The sequence below is a fragment of the Hyla sarda genome, chromosome 3, assembly GCF_029499605.1.
Source record: "Hyla sarda isolate aHylSar1 chromosome 3, aHylSar1.hap1, whole genome shotgun sequence".
NCBI classification, from domain to species: Eukaryota; Metazoa; Chordata; class Amphibia; order Anura; family Hylidae; genus Hyla; species Hyla sarda.
In genome coordinates this window covers 158,539,643-158,567,506 of record NC_079191.1, presented here as the reverse complement: position 1 = coordinate 158,567,506, position 27,864 = coordinate 158,539,643, and the positions used below count along the sequence as shown (strand labels likewise).

The window sequence follows — 27,864 nt, the reverse complement described above, 5'->3', positions numbered from 1 at the left end:
TTGCTGTACAAAATAAATAAACTGAAAAGACACACTTTCTGATCATTTATTGATACACATAATACACAGGACCCAGTCCCTGGATGGTTCAGTAGGTTAGATGTTCTTAAAGGGTACCTTTCATCAAACAAACTTTTGATATATTATAGATTAATGTATGCAGAATAACTTTCCAATTACATGTTATTAAAAAAATATGCTTCTATCTATTTAATTTTCAACTTTGAAAAAATTACCACTAGGGGTCTCCTTACCAGTCCTGGCCGCAAGCCCTTTTTATAGATTTCATTCTCATGCTGGAGTTCTAAATCTCAGACTGCAGCCGGGACACAGACAAGCTCAGCACTGCTCCCTGCCTGTCAATCATGCAGGAGCCAGCACTGTGCTTATAGCACAGCAGGGCATACTCCTGACTCTGCCTTACTGCATGCCCTCATTCATTTTACTATCCGAGCTTTGATCTTTCTTCTCTCTGCACATGCAGTTGTAAACAGAAGATTCAGAGCTGCCGGCTGCTGTGTTCACAGCTGGGCCACGCCCCTTTCCTCCCTCACACTAGTATGGCTGAATGAGCAGCCAAGAGCACAATAAATCAGGTAGAAAGAGGGGGTTTTGTATGAAAAGAAAGGCAGAGTTTAGATCATGATAGGTCCTCTTTAACTACACATCCTTACCTAAGCTGGATATTTGCAATAAGAGTCAACTGAACTAGAATGTGTAGGCCTTTTGTGAATATGTGCTGATACAAATGAAAAGTCAGTGATGCTTTTAGCTAACATTCTAGAAATAATTGTCCCAGTACTTGCTGGAGCTGACTGGTTGTTATAGACCTATAAAAGACCATTTTATACATAAAACACTGTGTATAAAAGACAAAGCAATGTGGAAAAATGCTTAATGTGAATTATGCATTGTGTAACTAAATATGTATGCGTAAAGAACTCATCCTGATAGGTAAACAGTTTATTCAGAAAATAATTCAGAGATTGTTTAAGCTGTTGTGTTTATATGTACTGAAAAAGATGTTCTTATATTAGATATGAGACTGAGTTAGTTAATGGGGTTATCCCAAAACTAAAACTTAACACCTATCCAAAAGATTAGTATGGAGAGCATAGTGCTTGACTATTGTTAGCACTCCTATAATAAAAGAATGGCAGCACGCATGCTCAATATCTGCTTCATTTACATGATGAGTTATAGGTACAGTAGGGGTCATACTGCTAAAAACATGAGCAGTGGGTGTCCTAGTGGCATTAAAACCCACACTGATACTTTTCACCTATACTGTGGATAGGTAATAAGTTTTTATATTGGTACAGGCTTATAGTGCAGGTCCAAAAACGTGATTATTTAAATGAGAAGGCTTGGTGTACTTGGGGCGTTCCCTAACGCCGAGTGCACAAAGACTGTCAATCCCCATGTTCCAGGTTAACACCCTCTTCATGTTCCTCTCCCATGAGATCTCTCTTGCAGTGACATTGGGTCATGCACCACCTCTGGATGTAGCTTTACAGCCGTAGCCATCTTTATAGCACATGCGCAGTTAGCCAACAGCACGTGAGATCTCTCTACTCACAATCTCACTGGGCAGGAACATAAAGCGGTTGTTAACCTGGAAGATGTGGGCAGACATCCTGTTCACTTGGGGCTAGAAAACACCCTGAATGCACCAAGCCAACTCATTTGCATATTTACATTTTCGGGCAGATGGATTACAAAGGGGTTTAGTCCACTGTAATCAGCATCACCCGCACTATAAGTGTTTGCTAGCAAAATTAAGCCAAAATCGAAAATGTTTAGATGTGCTTTTAACCTGGGCATTTCTAGCTCATGGGAAAGTGAGCCAGCTCATGGGAAAGTGAGCCAGCTCATGGGAAAGTGAGCTGTCTCTAGGTCACATAACCACAGACATTTGCCTTTAGCACTTACATAAGATGTAACCGTTGTACAGTGGGGCTAGAGGGCAGTATTCTGTTTGGGTATAAACTGTAAATGATAGCTTTGGGGTGGGGGCAGCAAATTTAAGTTTATATCTCAAAAGAAAATGCTATACCAGGACTGTTGTTGCTACCATCTTTTAAAATTGTTAAAAGAGATTTACTTAACGGGAGCATTTTTAAGAGCTTTTCAAGCTTTTTTTTTTTTTTCAATTTACCAGTGTGCGTCACTTTGTCCTGTTTTCATTTGATAGAGAACCACACCCGGTATTACTTCAGTAAATCCCTTCCATCTTGCTATTTGCCCACTCACTGCAACATGGCCATGCCCCTAGAGACCATGTAAATTAGGACATTGTCTTTGGCCGCATGGAATGCTGGGACAACAGTAAAATACAAAGACTTGCGCTACAGCACTTTTGGGTGAAGTTCCTGTATGTGAAAACGTGACAAAGTGGCGCACTGAGGTAATAGAAACATTGTAACTTGACATCATGGGCTCAGAGCCTGAAGAAAGAAATCCTGGAATACCCATTGAAGACATTACCAAGAGGTTAACTGTAGTCACATAAGCTACATTTTGACTTAACGCTAGCATCATTTTTGGTGAATGGCTTCTTCATTGCACTATATCCGAATCATATCTATATTATAGGATATGGCGTTCATAGCTTTCCAAACACACACACACACACACACTGTACAAAATTATCAGTGCATTTTGTATAGTTCTGTCCAACTCAACTCAGATTGTACATTTATTCAGAAGCTGACTAGCTAAAGGCCAAAATAAAAATGTTTGATGGATAAATTACAACAGCTTTAGACTGAATACAATGACATAACAGATTATATACTGCAGTCCATCTGATGGCCTTTATACATTCCAACTTCTACAAGGATTGATTATAGCACTTCTCATCCTGACGCAAATATTTTACTTTGTAGACCAGTATGATACAATCTCCGGACAGGATTTTTTTTTTTTTTAAGCAATTCTATGGTTGTCAACATCCAACCATTAGTAGATCCATAAATTTTTTTTAATGTCTGAATACAATAAAGATGGAGACTGTATTCTGTGCCTCCGTGCGGTCTCATTTTCTAATGGAAGAAAGAAAAAAACAGTTCCAAACCTTTTAACCAAGGCACCCATATGCAGAAAGCCATAAATGACTCTATTAAATGACTAACATATGGCATGTAGTTTGCTGCGAGTATAAACCAATACTTGTATTCTTCTGTGCCTGCCTAGGAAACAGAATGTGCCAGGCAAGCTTGTAAATCATTACTAAGAATTGGCTTATGAATTAAGGGCCCTCACAACATAACATTGGTAACAGAAAATCATTCATCTGCCTTTAGTCCATAGGTCTGCGGATCAGCACTTGTGCAGTGTGGTGGCAAGAAATAGACCTTCAGCAAGCGGTGCAACAAACTGACGTTTCCTCTATAGTAATTGTTCATTACTCTGCAGCTGGTCAGGGTGAGCTGGAATATAAAGAAAATATTGAATAAAATAAAAAAAATTTATGCTTTAATTTTTTTTTCTTTTTAATTCCATAATGCAAAACTGTATTCACCCCCTTTTCCATTTTTTCAAATATAAAAAAATGCAAACCAAAAACCCCTCAAACATCGGCTTGTGCACAAATGTTGGAACTATAAAAATATAACGTTAATGAAAAACGAATAGTGTAAACGTAAAAAATACCAAATGCCAAAAGTTATGTTTTGCTCACATTCCACAAAAAATTTTTATAATTCAAAAAGTTTTAGCTTTATAGACAGAACAGTAAAAAAGTTATAGGGTCAGGCAGCAAATGTTTATTAAAAACATAATACAATTAGAAATAATACATTTAAAAAAGGTAGCAAAACATGATGAAAACTATATGAATTGCATTTGGCTGTATTCATACCAGACTGGAGAATGAGGAATACAGATTTTACTGCACAGTGAATTGGGTAAAAACAAAACCTTTTTTTTGTAGTAAACTGCATTTTTTTTAATTCTGATTCAGGAGTACAGCTACTCTACTCTTATGTAAAGAAGTGCAAGCTCAAGAAGACCCCTCTACTGTACTGCAACATGGAATGGGCTAACAGATGCTGCTGTGTGATGGCTCTTAAACGGTGAGGAGGAAAAAATGAAAACTAACAAATTTTAAATTGCCCCAGCCATGAAGGGGTTAAAACAAAAAGTTAACCTTCCGTAAATAAATATACTACATTAATCCCGATGCAGGGCCAGAGAAAGCTGTGCATTGTACTGCACCCTTACACTCTGCATTGGGTTTATATACATACATACATTTACATTCATATAGCCTGATGTGTTTATTACCGTATATACTCGAGTATAAACCGACCAGAATATAAGCCGAGGCCCCGAATTGTACCCCAAAAACCCAGGAAAAGTTATTGACTCGACTACCGGACGGTCCACCAGACGGTACCTGCAGCATAGATGGCACGGACCTGCTCACCCTAACGTTCCGCCAAGGGGAGGAGAGTACAAAACAAAAGAGGAGGGGCTGGATGATGACAAAGGCCGCAGTGGTCTTCAACCTGTGGACCTCCAGAGGTTTCAAAACTACAACACCGAGCTTGCTGGGAGTTGTAGTTTTGCAACATCTGGAGGTCAGCAGGTTGAAGACCACTGATGAAGGGATTGACAGGCGGAGAGTTCACTCGAGTATAAGCCGAGGGGGGCGTTTTCAGCTGAAAAACTCGGTTTATACTCGAGTATATACGGTAATCTGACAAACTGCAAAGTAGTCAGTTTAAGATGGTAGGTTAGTGACAAAGTTCAGTAGATATACCTTCTGTGTCCGTTATATCTTGCATTTCTTCATCTTCTTCATCCTCATAATCTTCCCCTGCAAGTTCTTTTGCTATTAACTGTCTGGCCAGCTTGATATTCATTGCCTCATTATAATGGTGCTTTCTTCTCATTTCAAACTCTCTTTTCTTTTCTGAAAGATTGACAGGATGAATAAAGAGATCCCTAATAAGAAACCAGTTTACTTGGTGAGATTACCATTTGGTTAGTACATTGCATTTGGAAAGTCTTCGTAACCTTTGACATTTCACATTTTGTTACATTGCAGAAATGTATCTAATTCCCCTCCCCAAAAAAATCATTCTACACTCAATACCCCACAATGAGAATATGAAAACAATGTTAGCAATCTTTGAAAAGTATTTCACTGGCATAAGTATTCAGACCCCTTACTCAATACTTAGATAAAGCACCCTTGGCAGCGATCACACCGCTCAGACTTCTTGGATGCGATGCCACAAGGTTTGAACAGTAGGATTTGGGGATTTTCTGCCATTTTTTCTCTGCAGATCCTCTCAAGCTCTGTCGGGTCCATCAGTGGACAACCATTTTCCAATGTCTTCAGAGATGTTCAAATGTTTCACATTCTCATTATGGGGTACTGAGTGTAGATTGATGGGTGCCAATATGGCACAAGGCCACAACAAAATGTATAAAAAGTGAAAGTATCTAAAGCCTTTCCAAATGCACTGTATATACTAGCAAATCTACAGCATAAAAAAAAAAATTCATTCATAATATATATATACACACACACACATTTTTCTGGTGACCTATAATAGTGACTTTAAAAGTATGCACTGCAGGCAGGTGAATAATTAGGCAAATCTAAAGTACTACATAGACACTTTAGTATTCCCAAGCATCAGCAGCACAATAGTAGGGGACCTTAGGCAATTAAACTAAATTAAGTACCTTCTCCTGCTAATTTAAGCTCCCCTGCCCACAAGTTTATCCAGTGATTTCAGGACCAGGTTTACCTTCCTCCGTTGTGGGATTTTCCCTATGTCTGGATTCCTGGGTTGCTGGTATATGATTTTCCCTACGTCTGGGTTTCTGGTATTTTCCCTATGTCTGGGTTCCCTCCCTGCCTCTGCATGATGGTCCATGCGGCCTCGATAGATTATATATATTTGCGTCTATTACACCATAGCTGTATAGCTCTCCATGTTTTATCTGCATGTTCATTTCACCTATATCCTTGTGCTGGCAGTGTGCTGCTGTATGTATATGTGTGTATATATATATATATATATATTTATTTATTTATTTATTAAGGGATTACTAGAAGCAAGCGCCGGCAGTGTCTGTTTATCGGTGCTGGCTGTGTGTCATTGCAGAACGTCACCGGAAGTCATCACAGTGCTACTTCACTTGCCTGTGCTTGGTGGCTATTATCAAATTTCTTGGTCTTTTTTTCCTGGAAGTTCATATTTTGCAACCTACAAAATGAGTGTTGTCTCAGACCTTTCCCAGCTTGGTTTGCAGTCCGAGACAATACATCACAAGTCAGGTGATGAAAGGGTGCTTGGCTGCTTTGTCTGTTGTGTGTGAAGACAGCCCCTTGATGATTTTACCGGCGCACACGTGCGGAAACTCAGTCTTATAAGATCTCCGGAACTTCAGGTAATAAAGAGACCTATTTGAGCAGTCCATATTAGATCTCCTGTCTTTAGCCAACCTGGAGCCAGTCCCTCTTTCTCAAAAACAGACAGGAGTGTTGTGATGGCCACCAAACTAGAGATTTTTTGTTCCCTTTATTCAAAAGGACCATTCAATGGTGGTGGGCGCAATGTCAACATCTTGGAACTTCAGTCTAGCATATATTTTCCCGCCAACCTTTATGATACCAAAGGTCAAACAGGAACAGGTCTCAGTAACAGCATTCACTCTGTTTTGGCCAGATAGATCCTGTTTCCCTACTCACGACAATGAGTCAAGGGACATACTGAAAGCTTCCTATATGCAGGATCTGGTGTCACAGGGGACTCAACTATGCCACAATCTGACAGCATTCAATCTAACAGACTGGAGGTAAGTAGGTCCATATTAAAAGCTAGAGTTTTTTCTGGACACACTAGCTCATTCTAGGAGTGGAGACTTATGCCAGGGAGAAAAAGGTTTTTATTAAATAAGAGTGTTAATTCTGCCTTCCCTTCAACACCTCACATCCTAAAATAAATAAAAAATGGATTTTTTAGGTGTCCAGGTTGCCGCTATGTCAGTCTTTCTTTAAATAAAACTTCTCCACATACAGAAGGCCAAGGACTTGAAGCTGTATGCTGCAGAGGAAGTTGTATAATTCTTGTCTGACCCACAGTGCTCTGTTTATGTCAGGTACTATCCAGGAGGAGAGGAGCAGGAGAGGTTTGTTATGTGGATTTGTTGCTGTTCTGGAAAGTTCCTGACATGGACAGAGGTGTCAGCAGAGAGTGGTCAGACAGAAAAGAACTTTACAACTTTCTCTGGAGCATACAACAGCTGATAAGTACTGGAAGGATTAAGATTTTTAAATAGAAGTCATTTATAAATCTGTTTAACTTTTTGGCACCTGTTAAAAAAAAGTATTTTCCACTGGAGTACCCCTTTAACTACTTTATAATTAACTCATTGGACCTGGGGGCAGGAGGAGCTAATATTAGCAGGAAGATATGCATAATTCAGTTTATTCATTAAAATTTTCAAGGGTCCTGCAAGCTCCAGGGGACATGGTTATTGTGCTGCTGTCAAGACTAAAGGGAAAACAGATTACTTGCATCAAATTTTATACTGCGTTACACAGGATTAACTCCAGATCGAAGGGTTTTGCCATACTAGAATAACTTTATCGTACCTCTCTCTTCAGGTGTCAGTTCCTCGTCCTCCTCTTCACTACTCTCTTCTTGTGTGAGGAATTTAGGATCTCTTCCTTCTGCGGCTTCTAACCTAAAAGCATTCAAGCCATTAAAAAACTTCCAGCTGTATATATATTTTTTTAAACTTTTGTATCATAATATTGTGCAATGCCAATATTTACATTATCCTGACACTGTTCCAATGAGGGTGAAGCTTGCACTGTATAAGTAATAAGTGAAAATGGTTTGTTTGTAGTTTAGGGCAATCTATCAATACTAAGCCACTTAAAGGGGTTCTCCGGTGCTTAAACATCTTATCCCCTATCCAAAGGATAGGGGATAAGATGCCTGATCGCGGGAGTCCCGCCGCTGGGGACCCCCGTGATCATGCACGCGGCACCCCGTTTGTAATCAGTCCCCGGAGCGTGTTCAGGCAACTACAGGGCGGGCAGCGTGTGACATCAAGCCTCCGCCCCCGTGTGACGTCACACCCCGCCCTGCAATGCAAGCCTATGGGAGGGGGAGTGATAGCCATCACGTCCCCTCCCGTAGGCTTGCATTGAGGGGCGGAGCGTGACGTCACACGCCGCCTACCCTGTAGTCACCCGTAATCAGTCCCGGAGCGAACACGCTCCGGGGACTGATTACAAACGGGGTGCCGCGTGCATGATCCCGGGGGTCCCCAGCGGCGGGACTCCCGCGATCAGGCATCTTATCCCCTATCCTTTGGATAGGGGATAAGATGTTTAAGCACCGGAGAACCCCTTTAAGTATGTTGATGTTTATGGCATAACCCTAAAATGTTTTATTAAAGGGGTACGCCACCCCTAGACATCTTATGCCCTATTCAAAGGATAGAGGATAAGAGGTCTGATCGCGGGGGTCCTGCCACTGGTGACCCCTGCAATCTCGACTACGGCACCATGCTGTCATCACTGCACAGAGCAAACTAAATCCTAACTAAAAAAACGGAATGCTGCTGCTGGGGGCACAACACGGAGAAACCCCCCAACCAGGGAGTATCAGAGGCCCAGAAAAAACTCCCCCAACTAGGAGAGAACAGCCTCCTCTGGACCTCCCCACCATCACGATATCCACACCACCGGAGGCATGGACTACTCCAGGCTTCCTGCAGGAGCAGGAAACCACTGGAGGAGGAGTCCATCTCTGTGGTGGTGCTGGGGTGGAAAATGGGGGCGATTCAAACTTTTATTAGGGATGGGCTTAAATCGCATTTATTATTATTATTTTTTTTAACATAATTTTTTTGTTCCCATAGGGGACTATTACATGCAATCTTCTAATTGCATACACTGTTCAATGCTATGCCATAGCATAGCATAGCATTGATCAGTGTTATCGGCGCTCTGCCGCTCCAGCCTGCTGAGCAGACATGGAGCAGCAGATCGCCGATCGGACGGAAATGGAGGTAAGGAGGGACCCTCCCCGGTCCTCTCAGCTGTTCAAGATGCTGCAATTTCACTGTGGCGGTCCTGAATCAACTTTGAGTTGCCGCGTCTAAGATGTTAATGCCGGGCGTCACCATCGGTGATGACCGGCATTAGACACAGGTACTGGTGGCTGATAGCGAAACCACCCGGCTATGACACAGGGTCATCCCGTGACCCTGCGTCATAGCAGGGAAGCAGGACAAGGGTGTACAGGTACGCCCTTGGTCCCCAAGGTGTTAAATAAATAATTTAAACAATAAATAAATATAAAACATTTGTGGTGTCGCTGCAGGAGTAAATTGCATGGTCCTAATTTTTACCGAAAAGTGCGCCATGTAGAAACAGAAGCTCTCAAAAGTTACAAAATGTATTTTTTTCAAAAACAAAAAAAAAAAAGCCCTCATATGGGTCTGTAGGTGCCAAATTAAAAGAGTTATGATTTGTAGAAGAGGAGTAAAAAAACTAAAAGTGCAAGAATGAACGATGGCCTGGTCCTCAAGGGGTTAAAGGGGTATTCTGGAGAAAAACAAATATTCCATAGTCTCACTGCTCTTACAGAAAAGAACCCCCATCTATGCTGGTGTACAGTCCTGGGTATAAACAAATCATAAGAGAGATCTCTGTACTGGCCCCTGATGTACTTATACATAGTTATTAGGTTGCCCCTGAGCAGTCTTTTTTTCTATACTAAATAACCATGGAGGAGCATGTGACATCCTTGTCACTCTGCCTACTTCACTGCGCCTGCGCAGCTATGAGCGCAATGCAACACTATGGAGGAAGCAGTTTTTTCGTGTAAAAACCTTTAACTGGTGGAGACAGAAGCTGTAACAATTTATGAAAAGTCAAACTTACTTTTGAGCCAATACATCAGCTGTTAATGCTTCATTGCACTCTGAATCACTCATGGCTCCTTCATCATCCTCATCATCGCCAACCATTCTACAAAGGAAAAAAAAATAAAATAAATAACCCTACCGTTTTATCATGGTTCCATTCATTTCATCCCTGTCTACAAAAAACATAAAACTTTACCAGACCAGTGGCTATGCGCATAAACATTCTAATGAATAGGTATTCAAAGAGTTGTATTGTTATGAATGTGTTCTTGCCAAAGAGCTCTATGGCTCAGGGCTAAGAATGCAATATTGTCACCTACTATCAAACCACACTGTCAGTCTATGATAATACACCTGGATCTAAATGGTTATAGTGGATCCCATGCTTGCACATCAAAGGGGTTCTCCACTGCTTTAACCTTCTTTGGCGAGTTAGTACTGTGGCTATATGTCATTAACGCTTTCTTTCCTGTTGCTAACGCTACTATATGTGTTTTTTTTTTTATTTATTTTTACCTTTTTGAACAGACCCGGAAGCTGGTTAATTCCTTAGTTTGCTGGCTTGCCTCGACCACTTTTTTTTTCTCCCGACGCCATCTTGCCATCGATACGTCACGCTGCAGGGTGTTGTGTGGGAGGCCGGCCTGCCCCTCGCTCCGTTCGTGCCCGCCTCCCGCGCCAATGAATATTCTGCCGTCATAGTGTTAACAATCCCCCAGCGCGTCAGGCCCAAGGCTGACATCACAATGGCACATGCACAGATGACCCTCACGGTCGAGGACGAACTGCGCATGCGCCAATCACCAGAGCCGATTCGCCGCAAGCATCCCAATCAGCATTCAGCTTAGAAAAAGCTGAAAGTAAAGATGGTGCGCGCTTATGACGGCAGAATATTCATTAGCGCGGGAGGCAGGCATGAACGGAGCGAGGGGCAGGCCGGCCCCCACACAACACCCTGTAGGGTGACGAATCGATGGCAAGATGGTGGCGGGAGAAAAAAAAAAAAAAGTGGTCGAGGCAAGCCAGCAAACTAAGGAAATCACCAGCTTCCGGGTCTGTTAAAAAAAGGAAAAAAACAAACACACACATATAGTAGCATTAGCAACAGGAAAGAAAGCGTTAATGACATATAGTCACAGTACTAACTGGCCAAAGAAGGTTAAAGCAGTGGAGAACCCCTTTAAGTGTAAAGGTAATGCATCTCTAAAAAAAAACTTGCAGTATTTAATGAGCAAAAAGCACTATTAGCCAAGATGTGCCATATCTACAGTACTGTGCAAACATTTTAGGAACATGTGGAAAACTGCAGCATTGCAAGAAAGCTTTGAAAAGTAGAAATGTTAATAGTTCACCTTCATCAATTAACAAAATGCTAAATACATTAACAAAAGAGAAATCTAAATAAAGGCAAAAGGGTGGTCAACCAAATATTAACTTGAAGACACCATCAATTCCTTTAAGTACACTTGCCCAAAGTCAGGGATTTTGTAGGACTATAGCTGATGATTATGACCATGGCTGAACCACAGTCATGAAAGGAGAACTCCAGAATATAAAAATTGTCCCCCATACTGCCGGCAGTAAAAAAAAATTAAGATGTACAATACCTTCCTTCGCTTCCCCGGAGCCTCCGGTAACAGTCTCCAGTCTCCGCCGCAATCCTCTTCCTGGTTGATGGTGGTTGATGTGTGACGTTTTCGGCCCCGGCAGTGTAGTGAAGAATTTTGTGTCTTGAAGCGTTCTCACACTGCCGCTCAGCCTATCGCCGGCCAATCCGGGACTTCACTGCGGCCGGTGATTGGCTGAGTGCAGTACGACTCGCAGACCACCGGCAACCAGGAAGAGGATTGCGGCGGAGACCGGAGACGGTTACCGGAGGCCCCGGGGGAGCGAACGAAGGTATCTACATCTTTTTTTTTTTCTGCTGGCAGTATGGAGGACAATTTTTATATTCTGGAGTTCTCCTTTAAGCCAGGTCTCCCCCCCCAGGAAAATATTTCAAAGCAGAATGGTGTTTCAAGATGTGCTGTTTAAGCTCTTTTGAAAAGCACAAATAACAGAGAACATTGAAGACTGTAGATGCACTCCGTACAGGAGATGAAAACCACATCAAGTGAGATTTATCAAAATCTGTCCAGAGGAAAAGTTGCTGAGTTGCCCATAGCAACCAATCAGATTGCTTTTTTCATTTTTGAAAAGGCCTCTGAAAGATGCGATCTAATTGGTTGCTATGGGCAAGTCAGCAACTTTTCCTCTGGACAGATTTTGATAAATCTCCCCGATCATGTTTAGCTACCTCTGAAATTGGAAGATGTCCATAACTGGCAGAACTTAGTGGGACCCAGTTATACCCATCTACCGAAGTCTAGCCAGAAGTGGTCTTCATGGAGGAATTGCAGCCAAAAAGCCATACCTTCAATATGGAAACATGGCCAAGCAACTGAAATTATACACGAAAATATAGAGACATGGGGGAGATTTCTCAAAACCAGTGCAGAGGAAAATGTGCCCAGTTGCCCATAGCAACCAATCAGATTGCTTCTTTCATTCTTAACAAGGCCTCTGCAAAATGAAAGAAGCGATCTGATTGGTTTCTATGGGCAACTGGGCACATTTCCCTCTGCACAGGTTTTGACAAATCTCCCCCATGGGGTGCAGAAAAATAGCAGCAGTTGTTCTGGAACGAGGAGTCAAATCATTTAAATATATAGCTTAATAGAAACCAGTTGGAAAGAGTTACTGGAAAGAGTTACAATAATGAGGGTCTGCAAGCAACATTCCTTCAAACTGAGGTGGGCATTTTGTTAGGATTAATGGTGTCCTAAATGCTGAGAAATGCAGTGAGACATGTATCCATCATGGATGCCCCGATAGCATATTTTTATTTTATTTTTCCTGTGCAAAAATTGGTGCAGCCGTTCTGAAGATATTTTTCTCATGGCTAATGTGTAAATGCCATATTCTCCATAATGGAGTGGGGGCCGCTGCAGGGAAGATTGAAGCTGGGAAAAATATCCATTGTGCAGAGCAAGGAATTCACAGATTAGCAATAGCAACTATGGATGTACTGTGAGCCCTACATAAAGACTCCTCAATGGCAAAAAGTGTGACATCTGGTACTTTTCTTCACGTCTCCAATATGGCTCCTGCACCAGACATACAGGGAGAGATTTATTAAAACCTGTCCAGAGGAAAAGTTGCTGGGTTGCCCATAGCAACCAATCAGATCACTTCTTTCATTTCTGACAAGGCCTCTAAAAATGAAAGAGGCAATCTGATTGGTTCAATACAAGAGGTAGGCAGCACAACCACAATAGTGCCAAGAGAGTCCTGGGGTGCAGGCGGACAATTACAGTCCCAATCGCAGACTGCGTAGGTAAATCCAAGAAAACAATTCCAGCAGCACACCCCTCAGTTCAAGTGAAAATAATGGGACTTTATTGACTCATGTCACATATGACGTATCAAAGGCATCATGACGTCTTTTACAAGCATGATTGGTTGCTATGGGAAACTCAGCAACTTTTCCTCTGGACAGGTTTTGCTAAATCTCCCCCATAGTCTCTTTGGGAGACTGGGAAAGCATTAGTACATAAAGCTGGACAAGTAGTGTGAGCTCTTCACTGTTTACTTCCTGTCACTCAACTTTTCAAGTCTCCCAATGCCCCAGCAGTGATGGAAGCTTGTCCTCCCACTTGTCACTGAGTGCATTCTTCCTGTCTCCACCATCTTACAGCCCCCTGTAGGTAATAACCCCCCCCCCACCCCCTGTAGGTAGTATCCGTATAATGTAAGTGATAGTGGTGGTAGTACTTACTCATCATTCCCAACATGGCATCCTATAGAGGAGCATGTGACATCTATGTTATTCTGCCTACTCCACTGTGCCTGCACAGCTATAATCATAATGCAACACTATGGAGGAAGTAGTGATGTAAATGTCACATGGAAGTGGAGCAGTGTGGCAACATTATACAGAGCGGGTCCATACTGCATTAAGTGCCAGGGATACTAACTAGAGCAACGTTTGCCACTTAATAATACCCCCAGGCAGCAAGTATCGGGTTCGGTATCAGGTATATTTGCACAAATCCCTGATACCGTGCAAGTGTCCTGTATCGTGACATCCTGATTATCCATCATGCAATGCCAGCAGGGAGCTATCTGACTGGCTCCAAATTTATTCTGCAGCAGGACGACTCCTCCAAACATTCAGGCAATGTCATTAACCCCTTAATGACCATGGTCGTAAATGTACGTCCTGGTTTGGCGGTACTTCGCGCACCAGGACGTACATTTACGTCCTGTGTATGACCGCGAGCATCGAAGCGGTGCTCGCGTCATACATGGCAGGTTCCGGCTGCTATCAGCAGCCAGGGACCTGCCGGTAATGGCCGACATCTATGATCGCGTGGATGTCCACCATTAACCCCTCAGATGCCGTGATCTGTACAGATCACGGCATCTGCGGTAATGCGCATGATAAAATAGATGATCGGATCGCCCGCAGCGCTGCCGTGGCGATCCGATCATCTGTAATGGCGGACGGAGGTCCCCTCACGTGCCTCCGTCTGTCTCCTGCTCTGGTCTGAGATTGAGCAGACCAGAGCAGAAGATAGCCGATAATACTGATCAGTGCCATGTCCTACGCATAGCACTGAACAGTATTAGCAATCAAATGATTGCTATAGATAGTCCTCTATGGGGACATAAAAAGTGTAAGAAGAAGAAAGTTGAAAAATGTAAAAAAAAAAAAAAAAAAAAAGGGAAAAATCCCCTCCCCCAATAAAAATTGTCAGTTTTCCCCATTTTACCCCCAAAATGCGTAATTTATTTTTTTTATAAACATATTTGGTATCGCCGCATGCGTAAATGTCTGAACTATCAAAATATAATGTTAATTATCCCGTACGTCGAATTGCGTAAATGTAAAAAAACATTTAAAAGTAAAAAAAAAAAAACTGTTTTTGTCACATTTTTACTTAAATTCATAAAAAATCATATAAAAGTTTTATATATGCTAATGTGGTATCGATAAAAAGCACAGATGACGGCGCAAAAAATTAGCCCTCATACCACCCTATATATGGAAAAATGAAAAAAAGTTATAGGTGGTCAAAATAGGGCGATTTTAGATTACTGATTTTGTACAAAAAGTTTTAGATTTTTTTAAAGCCGTACAAAAATATAAAAGTATCTAGCCATGGGTATCATTTTAATCGTATTGATCCACAGAATAAGGAACACTTGTCATTTTTACTGTGAATTGTACAGTGTGAAAACGAAACCCTCCAAAATGTGCAAAATTGTGTTTTTCATTAAAATTTCCTCCCTAAAAATTTTTGGGGTTCACCGTACATTTTATGGTAAAATTTGAGGTTTCATTGCAAAGTACAATTGGTCACGCAAAAAAACAAGCCCTTATATGGGTCTGTAGATGGAAATATAAAAGGGTTATGGATTTTAGAAGGCGAGGAGGTGAAAACGAAAATGCAAAAATAAAATTGGCCTGGTCCTTAAGGTTAAAATGGGCTTGGTCCTTAAGGGGTTAAGAATTATCTGAAGTAAAATAAAGTGTCCGGAAAGTGATCATATGGTCTCCACAGAGCCCCAAATATAACATAATCGTGTCTGTCTGGAATTCGAGCAAGTCTCCATGCACAGAAGATCTGTGGTTAGTTCTCCAAGATGTTCCTTTAAAAACATGTGGGCAGGTGTATCTAAAAGAACTGCTGCTGTTTTCAAGGCAAATGATGGTCACACTAAATACTGATTTGATTCATTCACTTTGCATTTTGTTAATTGATTAAACACTTTAAGCATTCTTACTTTGCAGCATTTCTTTCACACCTGCATATAAAACGTATGCGCTCAACCTCTTTGCACATACAGTCAAACACAGGAAGACTTTACATTTCCAATATACAGTTCTTATCTAGTGAATAACAATATAAAGGGCCGGAGTACCCCTTTAAGTAGTCATTGTCATTTCAAACAACTTACCTCCATTTTATAGCTTAGGCAATGTCCAAATATTTGTTAATCGCAAACACCTTACCTGAGAAAAAATAAAGTCCTGATGTCTTGGCCACTAGCAGTCTCACTTTTCTGCAATCTGCTGTTCACTGCCAGTTAGGCTCAGTCCATCCCTACTAACAGAGAGACGAAGACAGAACACAGAAGTGGGGGCACGGCTTGGCTAGTGCTATGCACAGGTGTGAGCAGGTATCCCCCATTTATCACTCAGAAGGGGGTCCAACTGACAAACAGAGCTGGTGATGTTAACAAGAGCGAAGTCATCCAAAGATGGTATAAAGTTTATGAAAAATGAAGAACAAAAAGAGTTCTCCTATGCTGGGTAAGGTCTCTACACCGTCCAAGATAGAGTAAGAAAATGCCTTTCGGTCAAGTATGTATGTTGGCAATTGTCATGTATGTCACCGATCCACAAGGTACAATCTGGACAAAGCAGAATACTGACCAGATGAACTGTTACTCAAGGAGCTATTACCTGTGGTAGGGAGTACTTGGTTCATCTATTTTCATTAAGCCATAGTCCTTATCAGACGGATGGTAAGTAGCAAGAATATTCATCTCATCCCACTTCTGTGACTTCTTACTGCAAAAGAAAAAGTACAAATATAACCATGTCTCCAATTGTACCAGGACAATCTCCAAGCTATTTTGTTACCAAAAAAAAAACAAAAAAAAACCCACAAATCCTGCAGTTAATTCTGGCAACATCCTTTTGATTTAATAATAAAGAGAACAAAAAAATGACCACAGGCCAATAAAGATTCCTTTGATTGACATGATGACAATTAAAGGGGTTCTGTGATTAAACCCAGTCAGGTCAGATACCTCTGTTTGCCTCCCCCGATGACTTGCTCTCACTATTCTGCCGATATTCCATGCTGACTGCAGCCAATCACAGTATGCTAGGCCCATCATCGGCAGAGCAGTGCGGGCACATCAGGGGCAGTAAAGAGAGGCACGGGGCTGGACCGAAGTGCCAGTGCTGGACTGGGTTAGATGAGCAGGTTCTATTTGATTAGTTTATACATTCTGCAAGCTGTAGCTTGTTTTTTAATTAAACCCCTGTAATTGTAAGGATTCTGGCGCCCGTGTGTCTGTCCCAAGGACAAAACAGTTTACCTGCTGGAAGTAAACGTTAAAGCTTCTTAGGGACAGTTCACATTCATCTGCCAACTCAATTTTAACGCTGGATTGTGGAACTTGCCGCATGAGTGACGGACAGTGGAACGCATCTTGCTTTGTTAACCTGTCTGATATGCACAATAAAAGGAGAAGTACCATGCGGAAAAACGTATCCCCTAACCAAAGGATAGGCCCAGGCTCTCCCATGGAAGCTGTGAGTCACGACCCCCACACGAGTTGGGGGCCACCATATCCCCTCCATATATCTCTATGGGAGTGCTGGAGATAGCCGAACGGCTCTCCCATAGAGATATATGCTTTGTGCAGGGGTCGTGACGTGCCGGTCACAGGGCCCCTTACAGGAGATCGTGGGGGGTCCCAGTGGTCGGACCCCCCGCGATCTAAAACTTATCCCCTATTTTTTAGATAGGGGATACGTTTTTCCCCATGGTACTTTAATGAATGCCTGATCCTTAAAAGAAGTACTCTGGTGCAGACTACTCCTACTCCGTCCTGCCTGGGCTGAAAAAAATAAAAATGAAAATAAACCATCACTCACCTTCATGGGTTCCCGCGGAGCACCACTACAGCTGATCGGTCCTCCGGTCTATCTTCTTCATACTTCCGTGTGAACGAAGCGTCACATGGCGCTCAGCCTATCGCCGGCCGCCGTGATGTTCTGCCTTGGCCCATAATAGGCTGAGCGCCATGTGATGCTTCGTTCACACAGAAGTATGAAGAACATGGACGGGAGGACCGATCAGCTGTAGTGGCGCTCTGCGGGAACCCAGGAAGGTGAGGGATGGCTTATTTTGATTTTTTTTTGCAGCCCTGGCAGGACGGAGCAGTAGTCGTCTGCACCAGAGTACTCCTTTAACAATTGATGAAAACGAAGGCACTATTGTCATCAATTGCGGTGAGTTTTAGACAGACGTGAACCCAGACTTATTGAATGACCTATCAGATCTTGAAAACTCAGAAGAATGGATAAAGAAAGCATATTAGAGACCTAAATAACTATTCATTGCAAACAACCTTTTTCTGCTACAATGGTAATATCAATTGGAAAGTGAAAAGACTAAACAAGTTTTGTTAACGGTCAACCAATTCATGTAAAAAGAAATAACATGAAAATCAGAACCGCACTGCTTGCAATCACTTTGTCAGCACTAATGGCCCAACATTGAACTAAGTTTTGACATTGTCTCCTTTTAAACCACTGACCTTAGCATCACGTACAGGGCTTGGCCAAAATAACTAGAACACTCTAGTTGACACACCTGTCATCACTCGTAATTTCTCTCATAGCCTACATCCCCACTGTTAAACTTTATTACTTGTGAGGTACTAAACATCTATTTATGCAGTCATGCGTCAGATCTGAAGGAGTTCCCAACGCCACTGATTGTTGGTATGTCTGTCTGTGACTAGAGATGGGAAGACCTGGATTAAAAACATGTTTTTCTGTTGTCCTCTTAGATCGGCCTTAAACGACTCCATTTTTATTTATTTTTTACTTTTTCTGAAAAAATGTCCTTTTTTCGAGATAATTATTATTATTTTTTTCCATGGCTTCAAAATTTCAAATTGGAAATTTTACATCTCTATCTGTGACCTAAGTTGCCGAGTTGAAGGGTGTATCAAGCAAGATCTCCCGTTTCATTGATCACATCAAAGGCCAGCGAAGCATCTGCAGGCAGTAGTTGCTGTGGTCGAAAGTCAAAGCTTAGCAACACACAAAAAGAATGCCCAGCATCCAAGTTGAAGTCAAAACAGGGTATTTCTTTATTGGAAAGCTTGCATACACACGACAAAAACTGACGCGTTTCACACTTAATCATAGAGTAACAAAACATTGCTTAAGACACATAAAATTACTAAAAACTTAGTCACATGTCCATGACATCAAAAGAATGGAAAGTCCGGTCTGGATTCGGATAAACCGAATACCTGAAACGGATCCACAGCCAAATTGTACCTGTTCACATATGTTGGGAAAAACAAAAAACGGTGTTTGCATTTATTTTTGCGGTTAATGGCATATTAATAAAATGATTGATCACACTATCTTATTATGGATATAGCATGCATTCCTTACAGCAAAGGGATATTTTTCACATATATTAATTTTAGTATGTCATTATCAAATCTAACCTATAGTTTAAACCCTGAGGGTGTCTTGTATTTAAAACAAACATCCAAAAGGTTTCCCTATTTAATCATTTTCTTCTTAGGTCACCTCCTCTAACATTATTTCTAACCTTCTCGATGCCCATAATACACAAACTACTCGTATCTCCTGTGTGTATTTCTCTGAAGTGTCTGCTCAAAGCAGAAACACCAAACTTCTCTGTTCGGGCATCTGAAATGTGCCGTCTGATTCTGTTCTTTACTCGTATATCCTACTAGGGCTGGGCGGTATGACCAAATGTGCGTATCACGGTATTTTTTAAACTTTTGGTGGTTCCACGGTATGTAACGTTATTTCCTAGCCCCCCCATATTAATCTTCAGCCCACATCCCCATCGGGGTAAATACTCACATGTCACCCGCAAGTGCTGCCCTCCTCGACCTGTTTGTTGAGGCCGCCGGCGATGACACTCTATTCTGTGTGGTATCCCTATGCTCGGGCTGCAAAAGGTAAACAAAATAAACTTTAACGCACCTACATCGGCCTTACGCTGGGGACGGGAATGTCGGAGAGCTGTCAGCCTTTCACCGGCCGCAGTGATGTTACGCCTCGTCCGGTGATAGGCTGAGCCCACTGTCATGTTAGAAGCCGGCTTCTTACATGACAGTGGGCTCAGCCTATCACCGGCCGAGGCAGAACATTGCTGCGGCCGGTGATAGGCTGACAGCTCTCTGACATTCCCGTCCCCAGGAAACAAGTGAGGCCGGTACTGGACCAACAGGAGGTGAGTTAAAGTTTATTTTTTTGAAGCCAGGGCATAGGGATACCGCACAGTATAGAGCAGTGGTCTCCAACCTGCGGACCTCCAGATGTTGCAAAATTACAACTCCCGGCACCGGCCGGGCTAACTGGCACTCTGACGTCAATGCTGCCCAGCTCATCAATATTCCTCCCCTCTCACTTCATTACAGAGCGGGGAGAAGAGGTAGAGGCGGAGGGAGGGGAGGAATATTGATGAACTGGGCGGCATTGACATCAGAGTGCCAGTTAGCCCGGCCAATGCCAGTTAGCACCTCATTAACATATCCCGAAAATAGAAGATTAGGGCCGAACAGCGTGGGGGATCCAGGCATGGTAAGCATCAAACTGATCAGCGTCCCCCACACTACCAGCCAGTACGGCTGGTTAGTGCGGGGGAGAAAGCTGACAGTTTTCCTTTAAAGCACAACTGTAATGAGATTTTAGCCCCCCCAAACTACTACAGTGTTGTTACAGATGTCCATAACATGAGTGTAACCATACCTTTATGCGTTTTCCTCCCTCTTTTATAACATATAAAATACATTTTTCCAGCGGTCTGGCACAGTGGGATAGGTGTGGCTTGGGGTTTGCAAAGCTTCGCCGCCGCCGCCATGCCTATCCTCTCCTTTCAGCGCTGGGATCGCTGTGTAGTAAGACACAACGCATCCACCCCTCCCGATGTGCACATGCCACCGCCCTGCATTGACAGAGAGAGTGCTCGCTGCGCAGGTGCAGTACTATAGGAAGGGAGGGGCGCATGCGCTGCATCTTACAACACAGCGATCCCAGCAGTGAAAGGAAAGGATAGTCGCGGCGGGGTTTTGCGAATCCCAAGCCACGCCTATCCGTCTGTGCCAGACCGCTGGATAAATGTATTTTATAAGTAATAAAAGAGGGAGGAAAACCCATAAAGGTATGGTTACACTCACATTATGGACATCTGTAACAACATTGTAGTAGTCTGGGGGGCTAAAATCTCATGACAGTTGCCCTTTAAATTACTGCAGAGCTGAATGCAAGTTTATGGCACTGGTAACACTGAAAACCAGTGTGAACTGCACAAAAACAGATGTGTTTGGCAGAGCTGCTTCACCCAAACCTTTGGTGACACGATATGGTCCGATTAGTCTAACTTTTTTTTCCCCTTTCCAGTAATATGTATGTCTGGAAATCACTGGATAAAGCCAAGACATATCTGGATATGATCAGTGACCAACTCCCTCACATGGTCCAGACTTAGGGGGATATTTATCAAAGGATTTAGACTGGTTTTTCCTGTCTTAATTTGTCGCACAGAAAGTCGCAGTCTAAATATGTGCAACTTTTGCGCTAGAGGATTTTTAGAACATGATGCATTCTAGTCTATATTAGACGGAAATGCATTGTAGCTGAATTTATCAAAAGCGACTTTTCAGTGACAAGTACGACAGTACGCCGAAATGTCAGACCATGGGTTTAAATACAATCTAAAGCATAAATCCCGAAGACCGTGCACAGACTTTTGATAAATTAGGCGCACAATAGACCGGCCTAACGCTCTGCAGTTTGGTCTATATCGATGTGGGACATAGACAGCTTAGATAAATATCCCCCTTCGTTTCTAGCAATCTTCCGCATTGACAATGCTCTTATACACACTGCTCAGTGCATTGGATGGGTTTTTTTTTTCAAGGCGCATGAAAATTAAGTTAAAGGGGCCCTCTAGCGTTTATAGTTCAGTGCGGTGTATCTTTGAAGGTCCATCAAGCAGGTAGATTTGGGGCCCCATACTGGAGATCACACACCTATCCCCTACCCCAGTGGTCTCCAACCTGCGGACCTCCAGATGTTGCAAAACTACAACTCCCAGCATGCCCGGACAGCCAACGGCTGTCCGGGCATGCTGGGAGTTGTAGTTTTGCAACATCTGGAGGTCCGCAGGTTGGATACCACTGCCCTACCCTATGGATAGAGAAGTATTCAAATTCTGGAGTACCCCTTTAAACATCTCCCCCTGGCCAACCCAATCACCAGACTTGAATCTTCCTGAACCTGTACAGGACATTCACCGCCTGTTTTTGTATCTATATTAGTTGAAGAGTGAAACAAAAATGCCCAAACTGCTTTATATGTGCCCATTTGTTCAGGTATTCCAGCTGTATCATGTGATCTGTAGGAAATGTTCAAGCTACTTGTATGTAATAGGAATCCTAGATCTGGTACAACCCAGGGATCTACTTCAAACCTACATTATTATGTCGCCACAGCGGAGGAGACTGTCGCAGCGGAGGAGACTGTCGCAGCTGATCCAGCAATAACTTAGTAGCCAGTACGTCAGGTGTATGGAGATCTCCAGCTGCTGCGCAGTTGTCACATTACCCTTCACCATGCTGTCACTCCCCACAGCAGTCCCCTGTGCCCCCCGTACATGACCACTCCCACCTCTGGTCGTCATCGTCATCCCGGCTCAGTTTCGCTTTGCTGAGCACACGAACGCCGGTGGCCGCGGAGTCCTTATTCTTTAGGATGCCTTTAACGGGCCTGTGTGTTTGCGCCTCCATTCTCGTAGCCGGAGCACAGTCACGGTGTTTGAACACCGTTCGCTACGTCATCAGCAGCGGCTTTCCTAACGTCACTTCCGGTGTGACACCAAGGCGGTTGTAATCAAGTCGACGACCTAAGCGCGCTGCCTGGTTCCCATGGAGACCGTCCACGGTCTCTAATTACGAGGCTCGCGCCTGTACTGCCTGAGAGACTTTAGTGGCTGTAGAGAGAAGGTGCTGGGGGGCTTAGTATGGGGGGAGCTTTATCAAAACCTGTGTAAAGGAAGAGTGCTGTTGTTGCCCATAGCAACCTATTTTTAAAGAGGCCTGTGAAAAATTAAAGAAGCAATCTGATTGGTTGCTATAGGCAACTGCACCACTCTTCCCCTACACAGGGTTTGATAAATATCCCTCTAAATTCTTTATCTTGTTCATAAGCATCTTCATTTTAATATAGCATATACTTTACACCTTAAAAGGGGTATTCCAGGAAAAAAAAACTTATTTTTATATATCAACTGGCTCTAGAAAGTTAAAGTTAAATTACTTCTATAAAAAAATCTTAATCCTTCCAATAATTATCAGCTGCTGAAGTTGAGTTGTTTTTTTCTGTCTGGCAACAGTGCTCTCTGCTGACATCTCTGCTTGTCTCGGGAACTGCACAGAGTAGAAGAGGTTTGCTATGGGGATTTGCTTCTACTCTGGACAGTTTCCGAGACAGGTGTCATCAGAGAGCACTTAGAGAAGAAAAACTCAACTTCAGCAGCTCATAAGTACTGAAAGGATTAAGATTTTTTTAATAGAAGTAATTTACAAATCTGTTTAACTTTCTGGAGCCAGTTGATATATATATAAAAAAAGTTTTTTCCTGGATAAACCCTTTAAAGCAGGGGTCGGCAACCCCTGGCACACGTGCCACTCATGGCACGTGGGGTGCTTTTGAGTGGCACGCAGGGCTGGCTCTGGGCGGAGAGGTGCTCATTCCGCTAATGGGGATCCAGGACACCCAGGACACTTGTCCCGGATCCCCAAGTGAGCGAGCGTCGCTTTCAGCTGTGAGCGCACACACCTCCTCTCAATGTGAGCCGCAGGACCTGTGGCTTCACTGAGGAGACCTGTGAACTCTGTCCCCACGCAGTGCAGGATCTGATGATGTCACTCATCGGCACCTGCACTGTAGCAGGAGAAGAACGCAGCCAGCTTGTGCTGCCCAGGAGATCCCTGTGTGGGAAATAGGTGAGTAAAATGTTTTTATTAACCATGCTGGCATTAGCGGAGCAGTGGAGGCAAGATGGGGGAAGGGGGGGGGGGTTTACAAAATGATGATGAGGGGGGTGCAAAGTGATGGTGATTGGAGGGGGGGGTGCAAAGTGATGATAAGGGGCGGGGAGGGGTGCAAAGTGATGATGATGAGGGGGGGTGCAAAGTAATTGGGGGGGGGTGCAAGTGACGGGGAAGGGTCGGGTGCAGGGAGGGGGGTTCAGGTGACAGGGAGGGGGATGATGATTTGGATGTGAAGGAGCACTGGCTACTTCCCTACCTGGCTACCTACACAATTACCTGCCTGGCTACCTAACATTAATTTCCTGGTTACATACCCACCTACCCAGCCACCTGGCTACCTACATACATAGCTACCTACCTACATAGCAACCTAAGTACCTACCTACATACATACATAGCTACCCATTTACCTACCTTGCTACCTATGAACTTACCTCCATATCTACTTACCTACCTGCATAGCTACCTACCTACTAATATCCAAGGAAAATCGTAGTTCAGTATAAAGTGCAGAATTCAGTGGAGTTTATTCCATTTCAAACAATGTTACAGAGCAGGCTACGTTTTGTCTCCATTCATACTTGACAAAGGCGAAGACACGTCGCTGAAACGTAGCCTGTTCTGTAACACTGTTTGAAATGGAATAAACTGCACTGAATTCTGCACTTCTGGGGAGTGCACTGGAAAAATGCGGAAACTAAGTGGTTTGTCCTGCAGATGCTGCAGTGATGGGTTTTGGCTGGAAGAAATTGTCATGGTGGGTGGTGATTCTGGGGTCTGTATTATGATGGGGTCTGATTCCGGGGTCTGTATTATGTTGGGTGGTGATTCTGGGGTCTGTATTATGGTGGGTGGTGATTCTGGGGTCTGTATTATGGTGGGTGGTGATTCTGGGGTCTGTATTATGGTGGGTGGTGATTCTGGGGTCTGTATTATGGTGGGTGGTGATTCTGGGGTCTGTATTGTGGTGGGGTCTGATTTTGGGGTCTGTATTATGGTGGAGTCTGATTCTGGGGGTTGTATTATGGCGGGTGCTGATTCTGGGGTCTGTATTATGGTGCGGACTGATTCTGGGGTCTTTATTATGGTGAGGACTGATTCTGAGGTCTGTATTGTGGTGGAGTCTGATTCTGGAGTCTGTATTGTGGTGGAGTCTGATTCTGGAGTCTGTATTATGGTGAGGACTGATTCTGAGGTCTGTATTGTGGTGGAGTCTGATTCTGGGGTCTGTATCATGGTGGGTGGTGATTCTGAGGTCTGTATTATGGTGGGTGGTGATTCTGAGGTCTGTATTATGGTGGGGACTGATTCTCAGGTCTGTACAGGGCCGGCGTTAAGGCGGGGAAAACTGGGCAGGGGGGCCCCCTGTGGGCTGCTCAGTGGCGGATCCAGGGGGGCAACTCCCCCCTCACATTCAGGACATCCCTGTGTCCAGAAAGATCTTTTTGGGACACAAGGATGTCCCGGTTACCTTTCTGTGGCCCTGCATTAACTTTAAAAACGCAGGGGCCGCCGGGAGGTAGCGCACGCAGGGACATCCTGTGCATGCGCCCATAGGTGCAGAGCAGCAAGGACGCGCTCATCTTCGGTGCTCCGACCACCGCATGTCCGGTCCCGGTACTTACTGCTATGGCCTATAGGCCATAGCACTAGAGCATGATCCCTGACCAGAGGAGAGGTGGACGGAGCACTGAAGTGGGGCAGTACACAGACATACAGCCTCCAGCCATACACTGTATTTGGCTGAAGGCTGTATGTCTGTGGGGGAACTATACTGCCAGCCTAATATGGAGGAACCATACTGCCAACCTACTGTGGGGGAACTACAACCTAATGTGGGGGGAACATACTGCCTACCTACTGTGGGGGAACTATACAGTACAAAAAAAAAAATAAGCCCTTATACAGCCTTGTATACTGAAAAATGAGAAAGTTATAGGTGTTCAAAATAGGGTAATTTTAAACATACTTATTTTGTGGGGGGGGGGGGGGGAATGAGTTTTTTTTAAGCAGTACAATAGAAAACAAGCCTTCATATGAGTCTATAGATTGAAATTTAAAAGAGTTATGATTTTTAGAAAAACAAAAGAAGAAAATGTACTCCACTCACCCTTCCACGATGGGTTCCAATAGTCCAGACTGGCCAGGTGCATGGGGCGTGATCACGGTGTAACTGGAAGAAACAAATCCCATAGGGAAGGAACCAGCACTCCGATCTCCTCTCAGATTATAATAAGACTTGAAAGCTTTATTTCCATCTCTTTAAAAACATCTACAAAAAGGGAGAGGTAAAAAAATAGTACAAAAAACACGTTTGGGAGGACCCTTTATCAAGGCATACTGGACAGAGAATGTAACCCCGAATAAATACTGAAGTCATGAGAAAAGACACTCCCCCCTCACATTTGCCAAAGTCGTATTCAGATTCCCATTTAAGGAGTACTCTGAGATGCAAAAATTCTCATTCAGACTCGAGGCAGTAAAAAAATAAAGAGATACATACCTGCCGTTGCTCCGCCTCCGGTAACCCGGCTCTGGCCTCCGAGTCATACTGCACGCAGCGAAGTCCTGCCTCGGCTGGCGATAGGCTGAGCGGCAGTGTGACGTTTTCAGCCCCGGCACCTGGTGAAGTATGACTCACCACCGGCAACCAGGAAGAGGATCGAGACGGAGGCCGGAGTGGGTTACCGGAGGCATCGGGGAGCGACGGCAGGTATTTATCTCTTTATTTTTTTACTGCCGCCAGTCTGGATGACAATTTTTGCATCCTGGAGTACTCCTTTAAAGGACAACTGCAGCTGAAAACACTTATCGCTGCCCCTTCCCCCCGTGATCTCCTAAACAGGGCCCCGGCATTAGCGCTCAGTGTGAGCGCTAATGCACGTAGTGTCGACCTGAGACCACGTAGTGTCCCCGATCCAAAAAAGTGATGGAGATCCCTTTTTTATTAAAATTTCATAGGGTACCATTAAATTTTTTTTATAAAGATACAGTAGTGATGGAAAAAATAGTATTTAACTAAATTTATCTTTTTTATTACGAAATTTTTATTAATTTTTAAACAGGGATCAATTTATGTGGGCGGGTAAAGCACTAAAAACGTAGCCGACAATAATAAAAATGTAGTGTGTGTGTTTTTCTCTTTTTTTTCAAAATTTTTTAGGTAGTACTACTACTACTCCCAGCATGGAACACACTGTTCCATGATGGGAGTAGTAGTACCTGTACTAATAGACAGATCGCCCATTGCGATCCTCCTGTATAATGTATAGATGCGGCCTGACGCTCTTCTATGGTCCCCTGCACTGCTGTATATATATACACCTATTCATATTTCCCGCAGAGAGCTTTGATTGGCTAGATGGTTCCAGCCAACCACAACTCTCTGTGGAAAATATGAATATGTGTATATATATGTCAGTGCAGGGGATCATAGAAGAGCAGCTGCCGCGTCTATACATTATACAGGAGGATCACAGCGGGTGTCAGTAGTGATACCCGCTGTGATCTGTTCTTAACTACAAGTACTAATACTCCCAACATGGAGCACACTCTGCTCCATGCTGGGAGCTGTAGTACCTGCATTGATAGACAGATCGCAACAGGTGTCAGAAGTTACACTCGTTGTGATCTGTCTATTAATGCAGGTACTACAGCTCCCAGCATGGAGCATAGTGTGCTCCATGTTGGGAGTAGTAGTACTTGAACTTAAGGACATATCACAGCGGATGTCACTCCTGATATCCGCTGCGATCATCCTATCTATTGCAGAGATGGAGCGGCTTTCTCCTGTGCTCGCATCTCTGCACTGTACTCCGGCCGGACACTCACTCATTCACATATCCCTCAGAGATGTGATTGGCTGCAACCATCCGGCCAATCCCCACTCTGGGCGGAAAATATGAATGAGTGATGTTCTATTCACATCACTGGCCGGAGTATAGTGCAGAGATGTGAGCGCTGTATAGAGCCGCTCCACATCTCTGCTATATTATGGACGATCGCATCGGGTGTCACGACTGACACCCGGGGTGATATGTCTATTAGTACAGGTACTAC

General features: G+C 43.5%; 1 protein-coding gene across 2 annotated transcripts; it reads right to left on the bottom strand.

Annotated features, from left to right (window-relative positions):
• Window positions 1–32: 32 nt before the first annotated feature.
• On the bottom strand, window positions 33–22,641 carry PPP1R2 (protein phosphatase 1 regulatory inhibitor subunit 2). Of its 2 annotated transcripts, none has more exons than XM_056565371.1 (6): window positions 22,421–22,641; window positions 16,421–16,528; window positions 9,926–10,012; window positions 7,619–7,710; window positions 4,766–4,918; window positions 33–3,431 (listed from the first exon to the last, which is right to left on the bottom strand). In XM_056565371.1, exons 1-6 carry the CDS (start codon window positions 22,537–22,539, stop codon window positions 3,391–3,393), a joined length of 600 nt encoding a protein of 199 aa, XP_056421346.1. In that variant the 5' UTR covers window positions 22,540–22,641; the 3' UTR covers window positions 33–3,390. The 2 variants fall into 2 exon arrangements, with proteins under 2 accessions (XP_056421346.1, XP_056421345.1); XM_056565370.1 differs by lacking the exon at window positions 22,421–22,641 and adding an exon at window positions 22,228–22,382.
• Window positions 22,642–27,864: the final 5,223 nt, after the last annotated feature.